Source organism: Solea senegalensis, linkage group LG1 (assembly GCF_019176455.1).
Source record: "Solea senegalensis isolate Sse05_10M linkage group LG1, IFAPA_SoseM_1, whole genome shotgun sequence".
Classification (NCBI taxonomy): domain Eukaryota; kingdom Metazoa; phylum Chordata; class Actinopteri; order Pleuronectiformes; family Soleidae; genus Solea; species Solea senegalensis.
The window spans coordinates 12,155,624-12,177,799 of record NC_058021.1 but is presented as its reverse complement, the minus strand read 5'-3'; the positions used below and the strand labels follow the sequence as shown (position 1 = coordinate 12,177,799).

Genomic DNA, 22,176 nt, shown 5'->3' with positions numbered 1-22,176 from the left:
TAGACTTCCAGAGACTTCATGTTGACATAGACTGTAGTATCAGTTATACTTAAGTTAGTCATTTGTTAACATTCAGGAAACATTAAACCAGAGTTAAATAATCCCAAATGTCTGACTGTCTGGTTGCTGCTTAATCCACTGTGTAGACAAGGCTGGCTGGGTGTATCCCCATGGAGGCTAATGCTACCGTTAAGCTCCTCCACAATGTAGGCGGCCACTGCCTTATAAAACTTTTATTTTTATACCTTATATACAGCATATGTCATATAGCATGTCAATCTTGATGCTGTTTTTTTTTTTTTATTAAAATAAATGTTATTATTACTTAACTTAACCACTGGCTTCATAATGACATTCATCAATGCATATGATGATATGTCTTCCCCGTGTTCATGTATCAAAATAAGAACTAATGCACCGGTAGTCGTTTAGTGTCATCAATGTAATCCATATGCTGTCACACATGTCCGGCCCGTGTTGTTAGTATGACGGGCACATGCGGGTGAAGACGTAGTGGCCTTGCAGCATTGATTGCGACTCCCTCGTGCTCAGCGGGATCGCCTGGCGGGCGTCGCGGAATTTGTAATCAGAGCCAATCAATGATGCTCCTGTCTACCAAAAAATGTTTATTCATCCCGGGTCACACACATGTGACTGACATGCTCTCCCACACACAGTCCAACAATTCACCTACTCAACAAGCATACTCCAAATGCTGAGATCATGTTGAGAATGGGGCGTTAGCCAGATATTCAGTGATGGGAAGATGCTGACAGACAGAAGACACCATACAGTGATCATGTCGGGGATTGAGTGAATTCACTTGCAACCTAGGGATGGCGACAGAAAGGGAATGAGAGGGAAAGAGAGGTGGACGGGTACCCGAAGGGAGCAATGGAACATTCACACTAGAGCACATCCATCTCTGGGACATAAGAAAGGAGGCTGCTTGTAGCATGCTAAGCAGAGTGAGCCTTGGAGACACACACACACACACACACACCACAAACTTGAAGGCGCTCATGCTAGTGGGGCCACATTTCTCTCCGGCTGGCCAGTGTCGTGTGGGAACATGGTTAAACAGCCAGACGCCCCCCCCCAATCTCCTTATCAAGATGCATTCTTTCTAATGACAGCTCCACTGAACATGCTGTGTGCACGCTCTGTGAGTCGCAACTCTACATCATGTAGTTATGACCGTGAGAAGCCTGAATTATCTTCATAGTGACAGGACAAATAGAAACGCAGGGAAAAGCTGGGACAACTTTTTGCTCTCACTTTCGAGTTGCTGGTAAAAAAGGTCTCACCCAGCTCTCCAGTTCTGTGGAGTGTGGTGTGATTTCTTTGTTCAGAATAAAGGCAGAATACGTTAGCACTGTGGGATCTGAGATAACTGCACAGCTCAGTGTCTGTTCTGCACTGTCGCGTTATTCACGCTTGCACACCCACACACACACACACACACAGACGGATCTCCAAGAAGAAGCTGTCTGCTAAGCAAAATGTACAAACTTGAGAAAACATTCAAGTGTTTATGCATGAGGGCTTTGCACATGTATGTTTTTCATGTTCCGTCACCTTCACTGTTTTCCCCACACTCGGACAGAAAATTACAATAATATTAAAGGAGAGTGTCTCCAAATGTTGTTCCCCTGCTCTCGGTCTGCAGTGAGGCTAATCAGTGAAAAGGAGAAATCAAGCAAAAGCAAATGTTTCCTGTGGATTGTGGATTTGATGACTGTCGCGAGAGACTCGATGCTCCGTCACATCAGAAATGTCTGTAATTGGGTTCAATTAGTCAGCTCAACAGCTCGTCCAGCGTGATAGCTGATTGGCCAACAGCGCATCGGTGACAGAAGACCTGGCGGTGACAACTTTGAAAACAGGGAAATGGATCAGTTGAAACTCAAGAAGCAGGAGCCACAGGTCCCCTTTGTCTCACTCAGTTGTCCATCTGTCATTTCCAGTGCCTCCCTCCTTTCCTTTCCTTTCCTTTCCTTTGCTCCCTCCTTCTGTACAGTTCAAGTCTGTCACGCTGATCCACTGGCTGAAAAGGTAAGACAATCTGGTGGTGGATGGGGATGTCTCTGCTGACCTCACTCTGCAACCACACAAACTCAGGTCGACTGTTTGAAAATCATGCATATAAAGGCTGCGCTCTTTACTGCAGCTCTGGTTTGTCTCCGAATGTGTGAACTGGTGTTAAATCCACTCCAGGACTGAGGTGAGAGAGATTTGTCTGTGTGAAAGGACATTCAAGTGTGTACTTGGCTAAGCCAGTGGGACAGAAGCGCTGATGTGTGCTACCATTTAAAATAGCCCAGACAGACAGCTGAGCAGCTGTGACCTCAGGTCGCTTGAACTCTCAGTTACACTCAGTGACCACACTGCTTTTGCAACATGCGTGCATGTCTGTGCCTACAGTGTAATACAACGACTCATCCACTCCGTGTTTTTTAGGACGTTATAAAGTGTGCTTTGTGACGAAAAAACATCAGTTGAATCATCAAAATAACGCTCTATTTCCGTGTGTGTGTGTGTGTGTGTGTGCGTTTGCTGCCTTTCATGTTCACATATTAAGGTCACACGTCGTTCTTTCTGCGCCAGTCTGTCAGGGTATCAAAGGACAACAGACAGATTTGGTTTTGTCAGACAGGGACAATGCAGTCCAATTACAGCTCAGGCACGACGACATCCTTGCACCGGGCACTCACTCGACAGCCAGACGCTCAGTTTCACAGCAACACATATGAAATACACTCCGAGGATCAAATGTAGTCAGTGTGCAACTGGAAGTGCACATCTATGGGACAGGGTGTGTCGGTGACATCATCTGTGTGCCTTTATGATTATAAAAGTGTGCATGTGCTGGAGAGGGTGAGAGACAGAAAAAGGAAAAAAGAAAAAAGGGAGCGCATGGCTATTGTGGGCTTTAGCCAGGAAAATGCTATAAGTTACGTGCTCCCAGGCTGATGGTTAAAACAGTGGGAGGTGTGGTGAGACTTTAAAGGCCACTGTCGCCTGACACACTGATATCCAAGTGCTTTAATAGTTACCATGGAGGGGACAACACACCTCTTTTTTCGCTTCAGTCTTTCGAGACTTATCAGGCTTCGCCCGGTAATGCATAAAACACTATGCTAAGCAGTGATGCTTACATCGAAGCTGACAGCTGACAATGCGGGGCAATTATAGCTGATGAACAGGCATAGTTTCCCCTACAGGAGCAGCCAAAGGGGTCGGCCACACATCAGCTGAGCGAGCAAACTGTCACCGTCGACGCTGCTTTCATCACAACTGTCTGTCTGCCACAGTCCCCTTCCAGCACCGAACCTATTCATGTCCTCGGCACTCTGCCTCTATTCCTGGTGCAAACACACAGACAGTTATGTTTAGCGAGAGGCTTATAGGATGCAAATAAGGAAGGTCAGACTGAGATGGCTCTCGCTCTGCCTACGCCCTCACAGCAGAGTTCCTCTCCACTGCTGACCAGCAGCATGTATGGTCAGTGAAATGGTGATGCCATTTACAGGAAAGGAAGCGAGCCAGTGCAATGTCATCACGTCGTCTTTGTTTTAAACTGACACTTGAGACGGAGCGTTACTGTACTCAACAAACTGAAATCGAGCTTCCCAAGAAAAACATGTCAGCTCCACAGCTCACAAAGGAATACATCGTGTTGCTTTAATCCACAGACAATTTTAAATTTTAGAACCACCGTTGGCAGTTTTACAGGGAGTTGCGTGCTGTAACTATTTCTTGGCCAGGCACTGTGAAATTCCAGACGTGTTAGATTTCAAACAAGATACAATGTGTTAAGCTGTAGAGGCGAATACTTGAACTCTGGGGTGAGCCAGGCTAGCTATTTCTATGTTTACGGTCCTCATGCTAAGCTAAACTAAGCTAAGCTAAGCTAAGCCGACTACCTCGTGGCTCTTGCCCCAGCTTTAAAGTAGCGAAGTGACATTAATATCAGGTTAAAACTGACAACAAATTCCCAAAATGTCCGGCTACTTCTTGAGCGTTCAAAAAGTAGCTGGATATACGAAGTATGGCCACCTCACTGTCTCATACTCCAGTGAAATCAAAAATAGGATTTAGGATGGCTCGTGCCGACTCACTATTCCATAAAATAAGGATTTGTGTAATGTGTAAACAGTATAACTGAGCAGAGAACGGGATTTTATTCCTTATTTTCTTATCAGTAAGTTGGCAACTCTACTACTCACCTTCACGGATGTTTGCACCGACTACCACTGAATAAACACTGAGTCAGTTTAAAGCTCACACAATCCTAAAAAATATGATTAATAACTGGTAAGCCGCGTGTGTGGGGAGCGCTAACAAAAACAGTTTCCCTCGTTAATTAGTGTCTATTGTGTGTGATATTCTTCTGTGAAGAGCCCAGCTACACGATACAAAGGGCAGGAAATGAGACACAAAACAAACTGTGACTTAAAATATGTACATTTATACACATGCGAGGGTATAGGACTGCAAGTGAACTGTGGGTGCAATGAACACCAGCCTGGAACAAAACAAACAGGAGGATATCATATATGAACGGAGCAAACATGGTTACAGAATATGAAATGTGACACATCTGAAGTGTTGAAACCTTTCCTTCTTCATTAAATGCCTTTAATGAATAATAATAATAGTATATCTCTGTGTGTTTAAACTCGAGTTTAAGTTTTCAGTAGAGATACTGTAGAGGTTGTTTAGAATGCAGCATGGTTAATGGAAGAGGTATATCATTGCTCACAGACCCACGTCAAGCTCTAAGTGTGTAGCCCTTAGCTTCGATACTGTATCTATGCAAATTTTTTTTTTTTTACAAAGGACACAGTCATCTATCTTGAGTACTGCATTTGCATAGCAATGACCATGCATTTATATCTTCATTCACACAGGTAGGGACCCTGCTGTATCTGTACCTGTTCATACAAACCAAAATCTAGACAAGAAATAAAACCTGGTGCACAGTAGAAACCATTGTAGAAGTCATAAAAAAACGAATCCCTTATGTTACGTCCTCATAAAGAATCAACTAAAACAAATGATGATTTGTTATTGTAGTTGTTGTTAGTTTCACGAAATGTTCCGCAGGCATGCAAAGGCGTTGCTTTTACCCATTAGCTACGGTACTGCTGCTTATCCTTGGACGATCAAAGGACGGACACTCACATTCACCGCTACAGGCAATTTAGTTTTGTACAGTGGGAAGAAACCGAGGAAACTCTACACAGAAAAAAAATTATTCTAATTCAGGAGAAAACACATGATTGAATCCATGTAGCGAGACTTCAACAATGGCCGCCACTGTACTAGATGAAATGATATGTACCCACCTATATAGATCAATTAAAATATACTGTTTTTGTGTCAAATTGTGGTTGAGTCTTACCCATGTCTCCAAATACCATGTGACACAGAATGGTGAGGGGAAAAAAAGTTATGAAAAGTTGTGTTTTCTATGCTTTCTGAAGATTTGAAAGCTTCGCAGTTTCTCAACAAATGACTGTGCAATTCAATGAGCAAAAAACACAAAACAGAGTGCACCATAAACAATAATGTATAGACTGTACTGTATATTTATGCCATGAGCTTGACCTGGAAAATCAATTAAACGCTCTGCTTTATTTTGTTTTTTTTTGTTTTTTACTTGCATTGTTTTCTAACTTTGTGGAGCAGACAGGCATAGTCCATTCATAGCTAGTTGAAAAGAAAAGATAAACCCATTGAAATAGATCCGTTAAGAGCTCTTTGTAGTATCAGAACCTCACACACTCCATCAAATCTTTCCACCTATTTACAGTTACATATTATCGACACCTACTTTGTCTGCACCATGTATTCAACTGTGCAAGTGTGAACTAATTACATTCTACTTCCAGCCAAGGTACGCAGTCAGAGAATATCAAATCTGCTGTTGTGGGCTCGGCACCTGGGATTGATCTACCAATTTTCCTCAAAAGGAAAAAAACCCCAAAAAGAGTTGACATTTCAAATGAGTCAAATTCTTCTGTCTGAGTGTGATGAGGTTTAGAATCCGAAAGATTAAGCGAAATCCAGCAGCAGAAAAAGAGCACAGCTGTATTGTTATAATGTACGTAAGAACACATAAATGCTTTAAATGTTCTGAACTATAAGTTGTGTGCCGAGTGTGAGGGGAGCAAGGAGCTGCGGGGCTATATTGGTGTCTACATACGCACACACACTCATCTAATCCCAGAACAGCCTAGTGGAAGCAGCAGGCATAATCGTTGTAGATGGCCGTGCATGGGATCAGCTTGTGCAATCATCTGCATTGGTAATGACACAGGACAAGTTCCTGCAGGAGCGCCTCATCTACTGTCTCCTACAACGTTGTCCTCCTCTCTTCCGTATCCATCTTCCTTTCCCATGTTTCTTTCTCCTTTGTTACTATCCATCCGCATAGATTAAGGACAGGAGCAAGGATACTTTATGTGACATATGATATTTAAGTCTGTCTGCATATACATGTTTCCTAAAATGGTTAAGTGGGATTCACAGACAGTGCTGGCATCAGAATAAAGTCCACTGCATGCAAAGTGCAGCAAGGAGCAGTGCAAGGCTCCAGGGCCGTGCCCAGCTGGCAGGTGGTGAGCCCCCTATCACCTTCACTGATGGGGGCTTGGAGGGGTTCACATGTGGGCCGTCACCTCCAGGTTGTCTAGCAATGGGTCTTCCTTCACTGGAGGCATCTATATATGCTGTGAGAGACAGGAAGAGAGAAGAGACACAGAGATAAATGGTCAAGTGGATCACAGTGATCACATATAATATGTTTTAATGGTCTCTGTCCACTGGTATAATACAATTGTAAGAGAAAGCTCATCATCTCATTCACCATTCCCATCATTTCAAGGACTTTCAAAAACATTTAATGAAAATGATGTACGATTACGGCTCTACGTCAAAGGAAGCACCACTGTGGCTGCTTTAGTTGAAAACGCCCGTCATTTATTTAGGAAAAAAAATAATTAAAAAATGCATGTGCAGCGCTACTGGATAGATAGGTATAGAGCAACTAAGTGACGTTTAAAGGCCCTTTTCTCCAGCCCCTGCCATTATATATGACATTTTTTCTGCCACACAGACACACAGTAAAAAGAAAAGGCCACAGAATGCCACACACACACATCATGATGGAGGAGTGATTGGTTGTCCTATCTTCAGCTGCACCCTTTAAGTGCTCATTTTATCACGGTCCCTGGGAACACATACACATAAAGCTGTATAAACACTTCGAGGCTGACATGAGTGAAATCTTGAAAAAGGACTTGACTTCAACTGCTATTATTGCTATTACGACTATAATGGAGGATTTGCCAGATAGGACGAGAGATGGCTCCTCTGCAGAGGAAATGGTTTCACTTCACACACACACACACACGCGGACCGTCTGTGTGTGTGTGTGTGTGTGTGTGAGACAAACAGTGTGTACACATGTTGTCCACCTGTCTTTTGTAGGGCCATTGTACTGTGTTGACAATGGGTCTTTAAAATTACAGTGAAATACTGCACCCCTGACTTCAGAGTAGATTTTGATCATCAAACGCACACTCGCTTTTCACAGCCAGAAGACGGCAATGTGCCACCAATATGCCTGACCAATGTGTACATGTGCGCTCAAAACAGCAACAAGTGCAAAGACTGTTAAGCTGCCAACATGGGCACTGCAGGAACGTGTCTTCAACTGACAAAAACACTTGCATCATGGCTAAAGTTGCTCTGCGCTGGCTGTAAGATAATCGCTTTCTTTCTGTCTTACTTTTCTCCCGGTGGTGACAACGTGTAGGTGTCTCCAAGTCTAATTTAATTCCCTCTTTTCAATAAAAGACACATACTTCTTTCCACTCCTCTGCCTGACCAAACCCAGCCCATCCTAGAAACCTACACATCTGGATTAGAGACAGATTTTGACACAAAGTACACCAAACACAGGCAAATTCCCATGACCGTCATGACTCAGGCCTAACGAGTGTCATACATTGGAGAGTGGAGGTTTGTGCAAGAACCATGCGAGTGTTTGTCTAGAAAGTGGGATGGATCCCTTGATCAAAACAACAAAAAACCAAAGAAAACAAAACAGACAGACGAGGAGGAAAGAGGGACTGGCTGTTGTGATGAAGGTGCAGTAGTTATCACAGCATTGACAATGACAAAGTGTCAGAACGTCTTTTTAAGCCATTACTGTCTGTTTGAAACGATCCCCGGCAGTGGGTGGATAAACTAATCTATATTTAAAACTATACTTATATTTGCATACAATAATATCTGTGGACACTCAAAACTACTTGACAGGCAGATGTGTGCGATAAGCTACAAATGAAACCTAATGCATTCTCTGGTAAAACTGAGAAGGCATATAAGCCCATCCCTATGGTGCACTTGGGTTTTTTTGTGTAAACAAGTGTGGAAAAAAAAAAAAGGCTAGGCAGGGCTCGAGAGAGGGAGATAGGGAGGGAGAGGGAGAGGGAGAGGGAGAGGGATGATTCCAGTGCCACTGGTTTTTGTTGTTCCAGCTGACAATAGACAAAGACATCATTTATCCCAAATCAGATTGCTGTTATTGTTTCAGTGGACATTGGCTGCATATCACCAGAAAGATGTCAGAAAACAGCATTTGAATGGGCCGACACAACATTAATGTGACAGCGCCGCAGGCAAACCAACTGGCTAATTACTAGAGCAGGTCCTTGCCAGAACGCCCAATTACAGCACAGACAACAACGCCGTTAAGCTAGTTAAATTGTCATTTTCACATCAAGCAGGTAAACGGGAAGGCACCTTGTCGGACTGCTTCTCGATCTTTGATATAATACCAAATGACTGTAAATGCAATAAAACGTGTGGTTTTGTTTTATTGCATTTGATTTGGTTTTGGCTGTGAGTCTGTCTACTTAAACAAATCATCTCACCAGGCCTATTTGTGGGCAAAACCAAACGTGGTTGTATATGCCTACAGGGGCAACAGCTGCATGATACATAAAAGAGATGGAATTAACAATATAACTGTGATTTTGACAGTGATTTATTTTATGTCTTATAGGTTTCCTTGATGTTTTTTTTTTGTAAATAAACCAATAAATCTCACACTGCACTTAAAACACACACACACAACAAATGACATAACCTGGACTGGAGAACGGGCCAGTGAGATGGTGAACGTGACTAAAGAAAAGTATGCTTAAGCTGTCATGTGCTGCTGTCGTGAGCCGGGTCCAAATAAGAGGTGAAAATTCAAAATATGGCGCAGTAAAACAACGTTACATAAAAAGACTTGAACAAATGTATTGCTGTTAAAATCCTGGAAACGGACGAACAGAAAGTATAAAGTGCCTAAAATATAATAGTGCATTGTACTGTATTTGTCTTGGACAAAAACTCTAACTTTAATTTGTGTTTACTTTCTAACTGCAGGCAAACCTTGATGCATAATTAAGAGCCAAGAATTAAATGTGGTTTTTATTTGATTTAGTTTAACTTCAAATTATTCCTCAAATGTTTTGCTATTGGGCTCCGACATCTGTTTCTCTTTTTGCTATTTGAGAAAATATATGTAACTAACAAAATAGACAGTCCTGGGTTAAGCACTGTCATCACAGCGTTTACCAGGTCGTAATATAATCGAGATATCCTTTTAAGCCAATAATTATGAAATACCACGGAGATCTTTATGATTTTACAGACATCTCCTGCAATATTGTTGAAAAATTAATCCGTGGGAGTGGAAGCAGATGAGATCTGGGAATATAGAGAGAGGTGTTGAAAGAGTTAAGTCCCTAAAATATTCAACAACCTGATGCACATCAAAACTGAAGAAAACAAGCAGGGCAGCAGGGTCATGGGATATGATGTTGTTGTCATAATGAGGCAATGTTAGCAGATAAGCTGTGCTTTATAAGCTGGCTCATGGCTAAATCCCCCAAAGACGGAAAAAGAACAACCAAGTCAGAAAAACACAGAGTGGAAGGGAGTGAGAGATGATGTAAAGGGTTAGCGGAGGAAAACAGTGAAGTCGGCTTTTCACTGTGGGAAAGATGAATGTCCACTGTCACTCGTACGACGTGTACACCGTGGCACGATGGCACGCTTCTCCCATCACCCCATAAATGACGTGTGTTCTCTACAAGTGAAATGTGAGTTGATTGATTCTAAAAGCTTTATTATAAACAGGAAACACTGACAGTAAACAAACAACACAAAAAAAAGCCTGGGAGACAAATGGAACCTAAGTGCCACACCAGTATAGTTAATGTTTAGGAGGAATTGTGTAGACGTGTGTGCATGTGTCTGTGCCCTGGTATAAAGAATGGCTTGTGGTTAGCTTTCATTCGTCAGTTAAGTAGACAGGGTCGTGAGGGGAGAGGATGGGAGAACATGTCACTTCATTCATCTGAAGCGCATTCTGCTACCTTCAGTACAATAACACAAGATCTTCTGCCACTGTGTTGACCTCTGTGTTGGATAAGGGTGTGAGAAATGGTTCATAGTGTCCTCTGCCATTAGTACCTCTCCAGATGGGCAGCTTGTGTTTGGAGGAGACTCCATTTCCCACTGGCCCAGAAGCAACAACAGCTGCTTCTAACAAGTCTGGCCACGGCATGGAGGAAGAGGCGGACCTCGGGTCTTTGCCAAGAGGAAGGAGGGATTGGAGAGGAGGGAGGGAGGGAGGAATAAGGGTTGGAAGGTGAGTGGGAGGAATAACAAACCTCTTGGCCATCATTTCTTTTGGAAAAATTGTGAGGGATAGAAAATTGCATGATGGTTGTCTGGGCCGCCATTTAATTTGTCTGTTGCTGCAGCGACAGGGACTCTTTCCTTCTCTCCTCTCCGTGTTTTGGTTTGACAGCACCTAGCTATAAAATGACCCACAGTCTAAACCCTCACAAGGAGCCGAGTAACAGTATCAGTCGAATACAAGTCAAAATCCCTGGGTCAGATAATGGAAAAAGAAAGAGATTAAATCTGATGCAATGAATGCTTCACTTAAGACAGTCAGGAATGCAGATATCTGACACGCTGCGATGATCATGTGATCTATGTTGACATTATTTTAAGACAGATGAGTGTAATTTTCTAAATATGTCTGTATCAGACAAATATCAGGTGATACCCGTCGCCATCGCAACTAAATGCTCAAACCTATGTAAAGAGGGTAAACAAACCGTTCTCTTAAGCAACATAGTTTTGTCTTCCTCAGTGCATAATAGACGCAATTCAACTGGGAAACTAAGAGACAAATCCAGAGATAGATCGTGCGTCTATTTGTGTTTGTGCAAGCTTCCATTGGAGGAGGAGGAGGAGGAGGATGATGCTACTGCATACTGGGGCTTAGCAAGTTGTCATGTTTTATGCTATTAAAATGACAAAGCAGCTTTTCCAGTCTGAGCTCAGACAAACATAAACATGTCGCCAGCTTTCTGTTTCACTGAATTAAAATAAACCCAGAAGTGTGTTTCAGTCCAACTTTAGTTGCACACAGTCATTTATCCGTACTCCTTTTTTTTTAAGGATGGTCAGAAGATAGAGTTTTGATTTACGACACATGGAAGGACTGTGGAGGAGGTCAATAACTTCTCCTTCTCTCGCTCATTCTCACCACCTTCCTCTCTCTGGGCTCACACCCCTGCCTTGACCTTGCAGGTTTTCTCGCTGCTAAGTGGTTGATGGGAAACAGTAATGGGGGGAGGGGGGAGTTGTGATGTTTCATTAAGAAAAGGTGACCTTTGACACATTTTTTGAATCACTCGCATGTACAGCCACATATATGTAACCATGTACATAGGATAGGATTTAGACATGTTCATAGTGCATACACGTTTGAATTAATGGGTAGAGGGAGTGGGAGCTCTTCTCGTTCAGGTATAAGACTTGTGATCATGGCTCAGGCATGAGAAAAATAGAGTTGATTATATAACTCGTCCTTTTCCTTGTGAGAGCGCTGAAAAACTGGAAATTATGCCATTTGCTAAGCCAGTGCAGAAGGGCATGACATTTTTATTCTCTTGAATGATTCCACTGATTTCTCACTTGTTTGTGTAGATGAGCCATCGGATGATTAACTTCACCCATAAGACACCATTCAGTCATTAGTGTTACTTAGTAGCTACATTATTATCCCTCACACAAACCTGTCAAATGTTATCTGTCCAATACAAGTGGTATTTACAAGTTTTATACAAGTAGTAATACTTGCAGCCTCCTCATCCTCTAGTGGAGGCCTGCACAGGTCACACAAGTAGCCAGTATTACTACGCCACAGAAGTTTCCATTTGACTTCAATTGCACTCCAATAAAGGACTGATGCAGCTCTTGGTGGCAATGCATCAGGAATGTCCTGGCACTGTTAAAACACCGGGAGAATGTCAAAACAATGTTTTTTAAGGCCCCTCTTTACTGTCTTAGGCAGAAACATTTACCTTCCCAAGAACCCACACAATGTTTCCTTATCTCTTTTCACACACTCTAAGACAAAGAGTGGTAAGGTTAGAGGGTGGGGAGAAGGACGGGATGTTTTCACGCAGTTCATGGCTGGTCATTCATCTCTTTGCTGGTTCCGTTAATGGTTCACTCTTTATGTGGTGCCATGTCAGGCTGGGGCTCCTCACCCCATCAAACAAATCTCCCTGTTCTGTATTCTGAGTTGCACTCTCACATGCACACCGACTCACTTCTGTGGGAACTGTCCTTGCGGTTCACAGGCAACATGTATAGGGAATCCAGGACTGGTACAGGGTCTTTAACGGGACACACTTAAGGGCCAAAAATACAGGGGCACCACTGGGGCACACATCTGAGCCTACAGCTAACCTAGCAACTGGCAAAGCAGCATGGCAACTCCAGAGCAGGGATCACAGCAATGGAATCTACCCAGTCCGATTCTTAGACTATTAAGCGCCTTGGCAAGATTAAGAATTACTTCCCTGGATGCACACACACGCACACACACAGAAACAAATAGGCTAAAGGGGCCCTGGGAGGAAAGCGACCTCTACCAGTCAATGTGACAGATTTACAAGATGCAGGGGAATCCTGGAGAGAAAGCAACCTCTATGCAACAGAGGAGTTAGTGCAACTCCTCAATCTTACAGAGGCACATACAGCGCATTCCCCAGCAGAACACTCATTTGACATTTGGATGATAACATTGGTCATACGCACACACACACAAACACAAACACACATACACCCACCAACACTACACCTGCTTGCACTCAAACGCCAGATGCCTCATTGCATTGGCAGGTGTCAGGTTGTCCTTGTCAACAGACAAGCGTGAAGGATGCAGAGATGCACTCGCATCCATATACTTTCGCCCACACACACACACACTCTTCATTGCCGTCAAGAGGAAGTGCACATCAGGTAGCACTTAAGAAACACTGTCGCTGTGAATGTCTCCCAAGAGTTAACATTTCAACTACGGATTCCTCTCCTGCCCACTGCAATCTACCAATCAGTCTCAAGATAAAGGATATTCTTTCTATGATATTTTCTCACAGTCCTTCTGTAGTTTGTGGTTTTGTCTGGAGTGTCAAGAATCTGATGACGTAACAGGTCAAAAATGGAAAGCGCTTTACTGTGAAACCTGTCAGAATCGACAGGAAGGCAGGAACAGCCGTGCTGTTCAGATCCATAGACTTACTGTATATACGTCCATTCGCATGCTCTTTTCATAGCCTAAGATGGTAGAAAGACAGTCAGAAGCAACGGTCCTTTAAGTTCTGCTATATTTTTGCTTGATTGCTGTGGATTCAAAGAGCAGTGACACCATTCTTTTTTTTTTTAATTAACTAATTTTCAACAAACTTCCTGTGATGTCCAGGGCTCTATACAGGTTACTACCTGCTCGGTTAGAGTAATGTGCAGTGCCCACACATAAACAAGACGTCAATGTGTGACCAGCCTCTTCTGTATTAATCACTTCAAAGTGATGCTTGCCTATTCGACTTGAAAGGGTTTTGAGAAATCTGTGGGATGTTATAAATGTTTGATTTTCTGGGGCGAGTCAAATACTTTGATGTAAACTTCGATTGCATAATTGACTACACTATTAGAATCAAATCACTACATTAAGTACGCCGTCAGTGGCCCTTCCAATCTGATCTGTAATCGGTTGAAGCAGTGAGAGGTTAGCCCCCCCACCCCCTCCCCCCAGCTGTCAGGCATGACTGTCTGTTCCAGGTTCAGCTCTAATTGCCAAATCGATAATGGATAAGAGCACAGGGCCTTGTCGCTCTGGTTACTGGTCAATAAGATCGGCTTTTAATGAAGTAACTTGTCTTGAATTTGTCTTTATTTGAAACATGCACAACTCTATATCTCCTGGGTGGTACCAGAACTCTCTGCACTGCAAAGCAAATACTTTGTGAAGTTTGCATCAGTGGAGTCTGAGATGGAAGTCTGTGCGTCGATGGGAAAATTCCATCCCGGGTCCATTCTTTCTTAACTTCTCTCCTCACCTAGTTTGCATTTCCCCTGCATACCAGGCAGGGCTGAGACAAAGAGGATCAGACTCATCCCTGCTTATCCTTTAACTGTATTTTTCAATATCAAAGGAATGTCTGCCTTTATTTTCTCAGTGCTGTGTTACAGAAGGAATGCCAGTTTCTGTGTAAGTAGCCAGCATGGGCTCCAGGCGAGGCATGAAAGTGAAGAAGGTAACTCGTGTTAACCCCACACCCACTATGCCACCCAATCTGAGCACAGACATTTATAAATAAACCTTAATAAATGGTCTAAACAAACTCTGGCCACTACAATACTGCTTCAATAAAATATCTGTGTGTTAGTTTGTGTAGTTTCAAAGAGTGTTCCTTTACCTTATCGAGCAGTGATTACTTTAGGGAGGTGGCTGTGGAAAAGGAGGACGAATGGGTCATTTTCTAAAAAAAAAAAAAGGTCTGTGGTTCGATTCCCGGTTCCTCTAGTCAGTCATAGAGCTGTAGTGTCCTTGGGAAGACATTGAACCACTAAATGTGAATGATGTGTGACAGAATGAAAGTGCTGTATAAATAGCAGAGCATTTACTTCTGGTTCCAATGACCAAAAAAAAGAGACACATTTAATCTAAATCTGGCTAGGAGTTATATCTTCTAGATTTGCAGGTTTCAATAAAGTACATTTAATGATTTTGTACACCACCTTCAACCATCTTTAAAATGCCATTTATAGCTTGGGAATGTGCACATGTTGTAAGGATTTCCTTTTATATATGTAGATAATAGCTCCTTCTGTGGTACCGTAGTTGAGGCTTTTATGTGGCTACGGTATCACAGCACTGACTCATGAGCATTCCCTGTTCCTCTGCTAGTAAACTTCATAGCAACCATACAAAACGCTGAATTCTATGCAGTTTTACGAACTTCCAAGGTAGTAATTCCTAACACTTCCTTTAGTTTATAACCTGTTGCACACAGGAGATTCTTGGTGGTTCCCCAAAAAGGGCCCCAAAGGTGCGGTGGTGAGGCTCAATCATAAAGCTACTGATACTCAGTGATACCCACTTGGAAAGGAAATGATGATGATTGCTAATGAGAAGCATTCCCCTCTGATGACCTCACGCCTAGGGAGCCCTTCCAGCTAATACACTCTAAAAATGCTATAAAAAGCACAGGGCAGAATATATCAGGCCTAAAGGACTAAAATGCAGGTGGAAGGAAGGTAACGTTAAAAGGATATAGACAACGGGGAAGTTAATTAAAAAAGAAGAAATGTGTAATACAATAATTTCAATTTAACAGTGTCTGTCAGGCAGATTAATTGCTGCAAATCAGTGTTTATAAACATGAGAATTTGAGCCACACCAATTTTTGCCGTCTTTTAATAGTCACCATTTAATAATTAATATTTAATTTATATGCTTACAAGTTTGTTTGTAAATAGTTTTTTTCATTACCTGCTCCATGCACTTATGTAATTATGTTACACAATATGTGTATTTAAAATATATAGGTGCAGACAAACATGCAGATTGGAGTGTTGGACCAAGTGTTATTCAATACATTTGTTGTGATTTGTCATTGTAAAATCACTGTTTTGGTTTCTACTACCATTGCGCTGTTTCAACATTGTCTTTCCTCAAATGAATTTCATACAAAATGACACTTAGATTTCTCAGAAATCATCCATGTACAGGTATTGCAGGTATTATGCAACGTCGTTCCCCGTGTCTCACAGATGACTCTGCATGTCTGACAGAAATTGTAACTCACTCCTCCTACATCCATACGCAAACCAGACCTTCTCCCTGCCCCACCAAAGCTGTCTCTGATCCTTGTGTTCCTTCTTCTTCAGCCCAACTCTGCCCTGCAGAGCTCACTCTCAGCCCCTTGAGCTCCAGATGAAAGGCTGGGGGAAATGGCAGTGCTATTGCTAATATCCGCAATGGGACATCTGCTGTCCAGCCAGCCTCTAAACACGCCAGTCCCAAGGGGCCCAGACTCATTCCAGGATGTAGGATGGGACGACTAAGGGTTGGACTGGTCCTACCCAGCCTGGCAGAGGATATAAGCACCAAATCCCCCATCTACCTTCTCACGGTAGATTGAATCATAGGTTCTGATGCTGTAATCGTCCTCCCTGAACCTCAGTCCTTATCGCGGTATCATCATGTTAACTGTACTCTCATGCTTGTACCACTTGTACAATGGTATTAACCTATTTCTGCCCTCTCACCTCTACTCCTCTACTGTGTGTCCTCTCTCCAGCGCCAACTTGTCACCAACCCTCGCTCTTAATCTTCACTTTTCGAACACGGAAGGTCAGTGCTAGGTCCACGACAAAAACAGGCTGTGGTGGGTTTTGGGGTTGATCCATTGTAATCCTGCTCACACTGCTTTAAGTTGACCGTATCCTGCTAATACAGCTGTTATTGTCCAAAATGTACTTCCCCCTGCCAGGGGGAACAGCTGTCGCACACCTTTATGGCCTTATAGGCTTTGGAGAGAAATTCTCTCTGTACTTTCAGGTACAAACACGGCAGCAACCCAATAATCATATTATAACGGTATATCAAAGCTGAAACACTGCATCACAGCCAAATTCAAGGTCATATCACACGTATTATCTCACACTCTACAAGAATGCCGCAATGAAAGTATTCATGATGAGTGTGTGTGGGAAGGAGTAAAAGGAAAATTGGGCATTGATGGATGGATGGGGAGTACATTTCTTGTTTTGATGTCCTCAAGACTTCAGAATTCAAATCTGCAGATTGGAGCCTTTTTGTGTGTGTGTGTGTGTGTGTGTGTTCAAATGAAGGAGAAAATTCACATCTAACACTATATAAGTGCATTTCACAAAACTAGCAGCTGTGAATTTGAAAGTGTTCAGAATTCATTTTCCCCGGGGATCAACTTTATAACACACACACACACACACACACACACACACACACACACACACACACAGCCAGCTGGTTCCTCATGCAATGGTATGCAATGAGAGAAAAAGTTATATAGTTGCCGCTCTTTAAAAAGGAAAAAAAAAAGCACTGATCGACTCATAAATCTTCCCATCTAGATAATTATGTTCTTAACATGATGGCAAAGCAAAACAAACATTGCCAGTGGCTTCATGCTGATAGACTGCTCGACAACTGAACTGCAGCGTGTAAGAGCGTAATGCCAGGGGTGTCTTCACTTCCTTGATGAGCTCACCAGTGTTTCTGACAGATGGTGTTTGTTACCAAAAGAGAATTGTACTTCCATGGCTGTATGATTCATACTTTTTCACTGCATCTCCCCGTGGCTCAATCACAACAAGTGTTTATCCATGCATTTACTTCTTCTCCTCTGAGATGGATAACCAGCTTTTTTTTCTGGTATTTTATATTGTATTTTTTTTTATAGCTTTTCCCACATTTTCAAGACTGACGGCCTCATCAGCAGCAGCACAAACACAACTGTCCTCCAGCCAAACACAAAAGGTGCAGCAGTGGAATTCTTTCCCTCCCATGTCACATCCTAAACTACTTTGACTACTTTAATATTTTATGAAAACTAAAAGAAAACGCCTTTTCACTTTCAGTGCCAAAACAGTAACATCTCTTCCATCTTTCATTCCACTCTTTTAGATCTTCAGAAAAGGCAAAGAAAAAACTAAAGCCAACCAGAAACCAAGGTGAGACCATTGAAGACAAAGGCAAGAAGAAAAGCTGCACAGACATTTTCCAGAATCCTCTCTCTCTATAATAGGAGAGATAGGAGCCTAATGTGCCACTCCGGGTCTTTTAGAGATTAATAAGTTAATAAGCTAGCTACAAATGAATAGCTCCTTTGGAAGGAGCAGCCACAAGTGTCTCTGAGCTTATAAAGTAATACGCAATAGCCACACCACGAAATGTACCACATAAAAGGAGCGGGATATATGGTTCATTAAAGATTTACTGAATAATTCTGCTGTTCATGGCTGTTGTCATGGCTTTGTACATGACCAGGCCTTGTTTAGCTCCCCAGGCATGTCCCCAGGCAAGAGTAGCAGGATCTGAACCGAGATCAAACAGGCATGAGATCACGAAATCAGGCAGCAATTCTTTGTGTGGAGAGCAAATTGGTCTATGTGAAAAGAATAAGACCTTTCTAACTCTTGTCCTGGCATGCACACACACATGTACACAAACACTTTGCGTATGTGTAATCCTCAGGGATTAGGGAGCCTCGGTGGCTACAGCCATACTACTCCATTCATACATACCTTCATGTATTCTACTCTGAATATGCTCACTGTCCACACTGCCACTGTTTTAGAGCCTCCGAAATGGAGATGTTTAAAAAATGCTGCTGTTTATGTTTGAAAACTCTAGGGATAGGGCTAGTTTGAGTCTGAATGGGCAAAGAATTGAGATCCTTTAAAACAATGTGTCTCTTTGTCATCGGACAAATGAAATAAATCCCCGATCTCACATTTCACCATACAATAAGTAATTCCAGGTGACACTGGACAGATTACTTCTGATACAGGGCTATTTTTATCTGAAAATACTGTATTCAAATGGCAACTTTGTGGTATGGATGTAGCCTATAACTGTATATATTCAGTATGCATGTGTGTGTGTGTGTGTGCATTCAATTCCCTCAGTCAGAGTAGCAGCACATCCATCATATGACTGTGATGATGGAGACAGTGTCTGTCCTCTGCAGATTAGTGCTGTTCATTAACTTGTAATAAAGTCCCCCTAGTAGAACAGTGGGTTGTCATACCCCTTGTTTACGTGGACTTTGAGAGCTCTGCCAGATCTATAATGAACAGACAGAAGTAAAATATGCCTCCTACAACCCAGCGATGCATTGTAATCTCACCAACCCGAGGAATTCATTTAACAGTTGCCAAACGTGATGTTTGAATCAATCAGAATTTTATCATAAGAGAAAAATAGATAACAACCATGGGACTTTAAATGCACCCTTTAATATTATGTAAAACCCACTGACTTCATCCACGTAATCAATGAAGCAGACCACATCACGAAATATCAAGACAAGAAGCCAAGCAGTAGAGTGTCACAAGATGCCAGGTTTTAAAGTCTTGAAAATGAAATGAAATCCGACATATAGACCTGCAACTTCAAACGGCTTAAGATGGAAGTGCCACTTGCAGTTCTTCACATGAACATTTTTAAAGTTGTCCCAAAATGGAGTGTCCTTGCTTAGAATGACAATTGTCCAATTTTGGCTGTTTTCCTGTTCTGCGTGGTCTCATACAATGGTCTCATGACATACATTCCATTTTTATAGATACTAATAAGCCAATCATAGTTCAGTATGGCTTGATTATATGGGTTAATGGGTTTTGTTCAGTAAATATCAAGCTGTGGTTTAGATTGATTTTTCCCAGTTGTTGGGATACTGAAGCCACATCACCAAACGTGACCTGTTCATAGTTAAGTCCTCGGATATTTTGTACATTACTACAACCCTAAAAATGATGATTCCTAATAGTTGTATTTTCATTTGCGGTGCCAATTTGCTACTTCCTTTGTAAGTCCAGGACTAAATTATGAAGCTGCACCGATTAAGAAAGAAAGAAAAGAAGAATTATCCGCCTCACTATGATTCAATATGTTGACATGCTGAGAATTAAATGTGAAATATGACGTCAGGGTTCACCTTGGTAGGAAGACAACAATCTGATTTTCATATCTAATGATTCACATTTCAAAATTACTTACAAAAACTCAGTGCTGTGACCACGGTAACACAGTAAAATCTTTTGAATTTTTACACAACATTTTGGGGGCATTTTAATCCTTCATGCAAACACTAATTAGGGGAACAGTGAGGCAACATAGTGGGAATCCAAAACATCTACGCCAGCAAACTGCAGTGTCTGTTGTATATTTACTTGTGTGTGCTCATCATAAGGCACATTTTTTTATCTATATGGCAAACATTGTGCAAAATGCCTCCGTGAGACAAGCAAGTTAACAAGCGAAATGTTATGAATGAAGAGTCTGCTGAATTAGCATCTGGCGTTTCTGCAGTGCACTGTGGATTTTCACATTGGGCCTTCTACTTGTTATGATTTTCCTTCTTGCTTAGATGTCTCAAGGCTGTCCACTGATGGAGTATAAATTCAAATGAATAAGTAAATAAATAAATAAATAACCTAACCTCACACCCTCTCGCTGTTGTGTGCAGGGGTACGTGCTTTCTGCGTCGACTCCCTCCAACGCTACAAGGTAATGCTTCACGTTTTACCAACATTATAATTATAACTAGTGTGAGTAGCAACTGTATCCTGTATTAGCGTAAAAGAGGTACAGTGGGGGAGCAGTGCATGCAGAGTGTGAAAAGGAATGAATCAATTTTAAAATGAATCTTCAAAGCCATGGAGGAGTTGAATGAACACTTGTGGTCCTCACAAAACAATGGAGAGGCAGATTTGTCCTTGGTTGTATACTGAACTAAATCATCGAAATAGAGGCAGAACATAATTAGAAAATATCACATTGATGCTGTAAGCCATCACACAGATTGATGTGGATATAATGATAAGTGGCGTGAGGGTTTCAGATGCTGAGTGAAGGACACTTACAGGTATCTTGATCATCTCCTGAGGCTTGACATCCGTCTTCATCGTCACAGCCTATGGAGCTGCCCTCCGATTTCCCACTGCCCAACTCGTCCCAGACCTCCACCTGGCCCAGTTTCGGAAACTTCTCCTGGGTCTCCTAAATCACAAAGAGAAACACAGACTTGTTACACACCGGTTTATATTTTGTCCATCCAGAGCCATCATACGTTAATGATAGTGAACGCTGATTTTACAAGGCGGACAAACTAGTCATGAAAACTGCTCAATTTGTCTCTGTGGTCGTCAATCGGATACATTTTTTTAGCAAAAATTCCATCAACATTGACTTTGGGCTATTTCCATGGGAAGTTATGGATCCTGCAACACCATATAATGCCAGTAAGTGGCACAGTGCATCAGCGGGGAACACTCTGCTTGTGTCTCTTGCGTTTTTAAGTGATACTTCTGCTGCCCTGAAATAATAGGCCTGGTATATTTCAGGACTCAGCAGATGACACACAGCATCCTGGGGATATAAAAGATCAGTGTGGGTGGTGTAAAACAACTATGGCCGTGGGTGGTAGGATGATGGGCTGTATTTAATTACAACCACATTTTAAGCGCAACATTGATTACAAGGTTGAGATAGATTTTCCCCCAAACAAAAAGAAGTTTTGTCACTGAGGTTTGGTTTTTCACATTATCATTTTTTACAATTTTTGTTTGAAACTGCTTCGAATTCCCTGGTGTTCTGCTCTGATAACTACTGAAATACTTCACATAATAGACCACATTCACACCATTTCACTCAGGGAGCGGGAAGCTCAAATGCTGAGGATGTATCATGTTGCACTGGGCTATCATACTGTATTAGTTTACCTTGAAACTACAACGTCAAACATGGTCAAACATCTGCAACTGTCCTGACTTTATCCTTATTTATATCTGTGACATGCACTCATTTCACCCATCACAAAAACCACGATCTATGAAATTTGAATCGCAATCAAACATCAATGAATTCCATAGTCTATCTTTTCATACCTCACATCTTAAATTGTGCGTCTGTTGTCACAATTTGTTTTATTGTAAGTTTATTAAAGTTAAATTCTAACTCATCGAAAGCCA

General features: G+C 42.1%; 1 protein-coding gene across 3 annotated transcripts in view; it reads right to left on the bottom strand.

The window, feature by feature from the left end:
• Positions 1 to 4,451: 4,451 nt before the first annotated feature.
• Positions 4,452 to 22,176, bottom strand: part of LOC122779701 (glypican-5-like) — an 89,993-nt gene continuing 72,268 nt past the window's right edge. For all 3 annotated transcript variants that reach the window (XM_044042298.1, XM_044042292.1, XM_044042282.1), the window contains 2 exons: positions 21,070 to 21,205; positions 4,452 to 6,737 (listed from right to left, as the gene is read on the bottom strand). In XM_044042298.1, coding sequence (XP_043898233.1) covers positions 6,550 to 6,737; positions 21,070 to 21,205 — 324 coding nt within the window. In that variant the 3' untranslated portion in view covers positions 4,452 to 6,549. The remainder of the gene's footprint in view (positions 6,738 to 21,069; positions 21,206 to 22,176) is intronic.